At 32.1% G+C, this 6000-nt stretch overlaps 1 protein-coding gene across 2 annotated transcripts in view; it reads right to left on the bottom strand.

Annotated features, from left to right (window-relative positions):
* Positions 1 to 497: 497 nt before the first annotated feature.
* Positions 498 to 6000, bottom strand: part of CALCRL (calcitonin receptor like receptor) — a 126624-nt gene continuing 121121 nt past the window's right edge. For both annotated transcript variants that reach the window (XM_068968752.1, XM_068968753.1), the window contains one exon: positions 498 to 4182. In XM_068968752.1, the coding sequence (XP_068824853.1) occupies positions 3967 to 4182 (216 nt within the window). In that variant the 3' untranslated portion in view covers positions 498 to 3966. The remainder of the gene's footprint in view (positions 4183 to 6000) is intronic.

Here is a 6000-nt window from a genome sequence, read left to right as displayed (position 1 = left end):
AATAAAAAGACAAAATTCCAATTTAAAATGGACAAACTGTTTGAATGTTTCTTCCCCTCAAAATATACAAATGGCCAATAAAAATATGAAATGGTGTTCAACATCATTAGCCATCAAATAAATGCAAATTAAAACCACAGGATACCATTTCACACTCTCTAGGATGAATAAAGTAGAAAATATAGATAATAACAAGTATTGGGAAGTACGTGGAGAAAAAGGAACCCTCAAACATTTCCAGTGGGAATGTGAAATGATTCAGTTGATTTGGAAAGCAGTCTGATAGACCTCAGACACATTTAACGTATGACCCAACATTTTTACTTCTGGAACTATAACCAAGTAAAATTTACATAAACATTTATAATAGCATTATTCATAATAGCCAAAAGATCAGAAAAACACAACAGACAGATGGATAAACAAAATTTGGTAAATCCATACAGTTTAATAATTCAGGCAAAGAAAGGAATGTAATGATGAGACAATTTAAAACATGATGAACCCTGAAAATATTACAGGTGAAAAAAGTCAGTCACAAAACACCATATTCCATATGATTCCATTCATATGAAAGTCCTGAATAGGGAAGTCTACTGAGAGAAAAAGTAGGTTCATGTTCTTGGGGCTCAGGTGACAGCAGGGACGGGATGATAGAAGTGATGGCGAAGGACAGGTGGTTAACTCCTGAGGTCATGAAAATGTACTAAAACTGACTGTGGCAACAACACTACTATAATACACTAAGAACAACTTGAAATGAGTGAACTGTATACTTAAAGAGTTCTTTTCCTTTCTATTATTCAATACAAAACTATTGCAATGGAGCATAGTGGAGAAAGGAGACAAATCTCTGCATTTTCTTATCCCTGGGCATCTTTTCCTTTCTTTCAGTCTAAGAAGGAATTTGCATACATTGTAGTTTATTTAGAATTTTCTAGTTTACAAAACAAATTGCTTTATAGAATGATTTATAGGATTATGGAAGACTTCAAAGAGGATGATTGAGATATACTCATCAATTTTAAGTGTTTCACTGGTTGCTGTAAAGAATTAAAAATCATTATAATTTAGATTATTCAGCACTCCAGTAAGCATGAGTGAAAATCAACTTTAGCTCATAACTTTAATATTTTCATACAATCAAAATATAGAGATATACATTAAGTAGGCATAACATGAGTTAATTGAACCGAATATCTTGGGTATGTTTTAGAAATAAAAGAAATGATAGTTTTTATTAGCAGATTAAAACCAGTGAAAATTAAAATAAGTTCACATTGTAAAACAGTTATTAAGCAATAAATACAGCACCACAGCTACCACTACTTCTATGTACATTGGATTACATTAGAACAAACACTAAATGCCAGAATGCATATTCTATGGATAGACGCACTAAATAAATTTAGAATTTAAAAAAATGACAGACTAGAATTTTTTTAAAATTAACATGACTTTTGCAAGTACTTGCAGAAAAGTAGCAGATTTACATTTTAAAAGTTAGGAATTCCCCAGGAAGCTTTTAGATACCAAAGCAGTTTGTTTTAAAAAAATTATATATTTTACTTTTTTTCATAAGTAAAATACAAAGGAGATCTTAATTATTAGTACTGCAGCTTTAGAGAAGTCTAATACTTCAAAATATTACTTCCAAAAATATATGGGTACAAAACTAACACTGATTAATCGTGGACTGTCTACGCCTAAAGGTGGTACAATAGATAAATCCTGGCCAAAAAGGAAATCTGATCTAAACTGAATATGACAAAAGCACAGTAAAAATACTTGAAAGTTACCATGTATTTTTAATATGACGCTTGCTGATAATTTGACATTTTCTATTGTCATTTATGGTTGAGACTTGATAGTTTGTCTGGTAGAATGCTGAAACATATGAACAGTGCCAGCAAAGGACTTGAATCTGTGTCTTTGAATAATAAATAGCTAAACGTAAGTTTATTTAAAGGAATTATATTATTTAGCATTAGAAAGTCCAGAACAGCGTGCATACCTTTTTATGACAACTTATTTTGAAATCCATAAATCTGAGACTAACAACACAGCTTTTACACGTGTATAGATAAATCATAAATCTATTGATCAGGCCTTTTAATAAGTTAATTCTTATTAATTTTGATGATTTTCCTGGACAATTTCAGAGGGCTTCTGAACTTACTGTTTATTTATAGCTTAAGAAAAAACCTGTGATGACTAAGTCATTAGTCTAATCTATTTTAAGCAGATTGACACACCACACACAAAAAAGAAAAATAATGAATTCTCCTGCCCAAACTGACTTAATGAATTTCAGAAATTTCAGTGGAAAATAACATTAGGGAAAACGAATCCCATTTAAATATCACTTTAATTGATTAGGGAAGATTTCTTTCATCTTAATGTCATTATTCCATAAATGTTCCAACAAAAATTCTTACCCACTGTTACATTCAGGTCTTTCATTGTATTGTATCATCATATATACTAGCTCTATTAAAATATTAAAACATTTTTTATGATATATATTTGTCTACTTTTAAAAAATAGACTGGAGTATTTCCAAAACTATCTTATAGTAAGTCAGAAAAGTAGCATTTTTAATGGGATAAAAACCCAAAGAGTAACAAACAGGCATTTGTTACAGAAGGCATTTAAATTTTCTGGATTAGAACGAAAATTCATCGTCAAAATAAAAGGAAAAATATGTCAAACATATCTATTATTAAGATTTGAATCACCAAAGCAAATATATTCAATAAAACAATGGCCTTGAGGGATTTTTAAATAAATATTTTATATCTTATCATAGATATTTCTCAAACCCAGTTCTCAAACTTCTGATGCTGACATCTGGTTGTCTTTAAAATATTTAACAAGTATAGAATTCCAGATTCTATTTTATTATAAAATTAGCCCAGAGACAGTATCAGATATTAGCATGTGTACTTTGTTACATTAAGCATTTGTTTTAAAAATTAGGTAGATTGTATATATTTGAGGCTATAAAATAGAATGACAGAGTATTTACAAGCTCATCTTTCACAATTTGTACAAACTTTTGAGGAAATAATAAACCCTTCATTGATTTCCTTCATGTAAAATAATTGCTAATTTGTCCATATAGTAGAAATGGAAGGGGCAAGGTTTCTATTTACAGGTATATGGACATGAATTCCTTCCCATTTGTGTAGTAAGATGGGAAAGTTGTTGACAACATGTTTTGTAGTATCAACCAAGATGTCTCCCTAATGATACCAAAGCAGGATTGCAGGTCATATATATTATTCATCAAGTCTCAAAAAAGCATATGACAAAGGGCATAACTGTGATGAATCAGCAAATAAGTAGCCAACAGCAATTCTGCTCAATATTTTTTTCTGGGGAGAAGACAGTAAGCAAAGAGTAATAATTAATTATCAGGTCCATTTTAAAAAATAAAAACAAAAGAGCTAGAACATTTTCTGGATAAAAAATCAACTGCAGCAATGAACCTGGGAAAAAGATTTTAAAAATAAATGAAAGGTCATTTTCCCTCTAAACCTATAAGCCTTCACTAGGCCTCTTTAGGCAACAGGAGTGGAACTGTGCCCACTGTTTCTATGAACTTTTAAAACTATTTGTGGATTCATGCAGTAGTGTCCTGGAGGTGGCGCAAACCAACCTACAGGAATAGAATGCGCTCATCTTTACCCAGTTCCACATGCAGTGATGTTAAGTTGATAGCTGGAAATAAGTCATGGTGGGAGTATTTACAACATAAAAACTGGCAAAAATCATAGATGAAGACAATTTTCCCCCATGGAGCTAGTGTGAAACATTTATCAACAGACTACTGAATTCATGAGGGTTTTCTTTGTCACCTTCAAATAATTCATCTAATACTCAAGTCTTGCGGTTGTAAAGTCATGGATCCAAGTCCTTGAGTTAGGAGTGACAAAAAATAGTTCAGCAATACACGCTTTATTATCAATCGTATAACTTTTCCGGTTTTATGACCACGTTTTCAGTATCGTGGATGCTTTTTCCATTTAAGTGTTCGCTTAGACAGTCATGACTGTAACCTGTACCATCACTGATTGTTGAAACTGTGTAAGATGCACTACGGAGAGTATCTGAGTGGGAAAAGTTGTTTCCAAATTGGATTTTATATTGATTCCAGTTTCTTCTCAGAATTGCTTGAACCTATAAAACAGAAAGAAACAGAAAGGGCAAGAGCAGTTAATTAAATGAGATGAAGATAATATGTCTAATAGTACATTAAAATTAATTATATGCAAAAGATTTTCTTTTAAAAAATCACTGATATTAATGGGTAAATAAATAATATTGCTTTCTTTTCTTAATTAAAATACAAAATTGAGTAAACCATCTTTATATTAGAAAATGATTGTAATTACTTTGTTCTTTAGTACAGACTACAGAAAAATTCATATTTTACTTTCTATGCTTTCTCTTTGAAGCTAAAATGCACATGAATGTCAAGCTGTTAAGTAATTAATATGCATTCTCACAAGCTGGCATGAGCAACATTTAGTTCTGTATCAACATTTTATTAAAAGAATGAGATAATTGGTGATGAGAAAAGAGATGCAAAAGAAGTTAGGGATATAGGAAATATAATAAATCATCATCATCAACATCAATAGCACTCACTTTTATTAAGTGATTACCATATGACAGATATGTAGCTTAATAGCTACATTCTATTAGCTTACTAGCTACATTCTTGGGAAAAAAAAGAACAGAGTTTTTAATCCTCATGTCTTTCCACCCAGAGGGAAGAACATGTTGAACGGAAAATTACAAATGGGATGAGCATTGTTAAAAAAAAAAAAAAAGGAATTTGCATGTGAAAAAAAATTAGGAATGTCATCACTCCACTTTTTTTTGTATTTAGATCCCTCTCTTCTAAATTTGAAGTTTAATTACTTTTCCTTCTGTTTGGTGATAAGGATCAGAACTAGGTAGGCCATATACAGTTACTTTGGGGTGTGTGCTAAGTGGCTTAGTTGTGTCTGGCTCTTTGTGACTACACGGACCGTAGCCCTCCAGGCTCCTCTGTCCATGGAATTCTCCAGGCAAGAATACTGAAGTAGGTTGTCATGCCCTCCTCCGGGGGATCTTCCCAGACACAGAGATGGAACTTGCGTCTCTTATGTCTCCTGCATTGGCAGGCGTGTTTTTTTACTACTAGCGCCACCTGGGAAGCCCATATAATGACTTTGGTGTTCATTTAACATAAGACACAGATGATTTTCTTTATGTTGAGTCTTTAAGCATAAACGAGAATATTCAAACACACCTCCAACTCCAACATCTGTACATTTCCATGTCGGATGAAGGCCCTTCCAATGACCAGAGTACCTAGTTTATGCTAATGGTGCACATTTTTTTTGATTGAGTGGACTTGAGATGAAAGCAACCTGAGGACTTGTCAAGCCACAGTTATTTAACTAGTGACAAATGCAAATAAGAATATTTTGGCTGAGAAATAAAAATAAAATGTGAGAATAAAAAAGTAAATAGAGATATTAAGACAAAGACAAGCTGTTTGGCCTAATGTGGAAAGCAAGAAGGAAATTAAGCCTGAGCAAATTATTTTAAGAAGTATATGACATAGTTGGAACCACACAAAATGAATTTGACTGCATGTCTTTGTATTATGAGAATGGGAAAAACTAGAGGCAAAGAGACAAAAAACGAAAAGTTATAGTATTTCTTGAGATGAGAAATGAATCATACACAAGCAGGTATTATATCTAGAGATGAAGAAAGGGGGACAGATATTGGAGATGTTGTGGGGAGCTAAAGGATTTGGTAACAACTTGGTTCAAAAATTTTATATTATTATAATTTTCTAATGCCAAAGTTTTCTCAATTTTAGGATATGGCAAAATATCAAGGCCCGTGTCTCTATTGCTTACGTGGATAAAGTGCAATAAGAGTGTTAGGCATTAGTTTAAATATTCCCTGTGCACCTTTCTAAATATAAGGGTCAAT

Source organism: Capricornis sumatraensis, chromosome 3, assembly GCF_032405125.1.
Source record: "Capricornis sumatraensis isolate serow.1 chromosome 3, serow.2, whole genome shotgun sequence".
NCBI lineage: Eukaryota > Metazoa > Chordata > Mammalia > Artiodactyla > Bovidae > Capricornis > Capricornis sumatraensis.
This window is presented reverse-complemented; position numbering and strand designations above follow the sequence as displayed.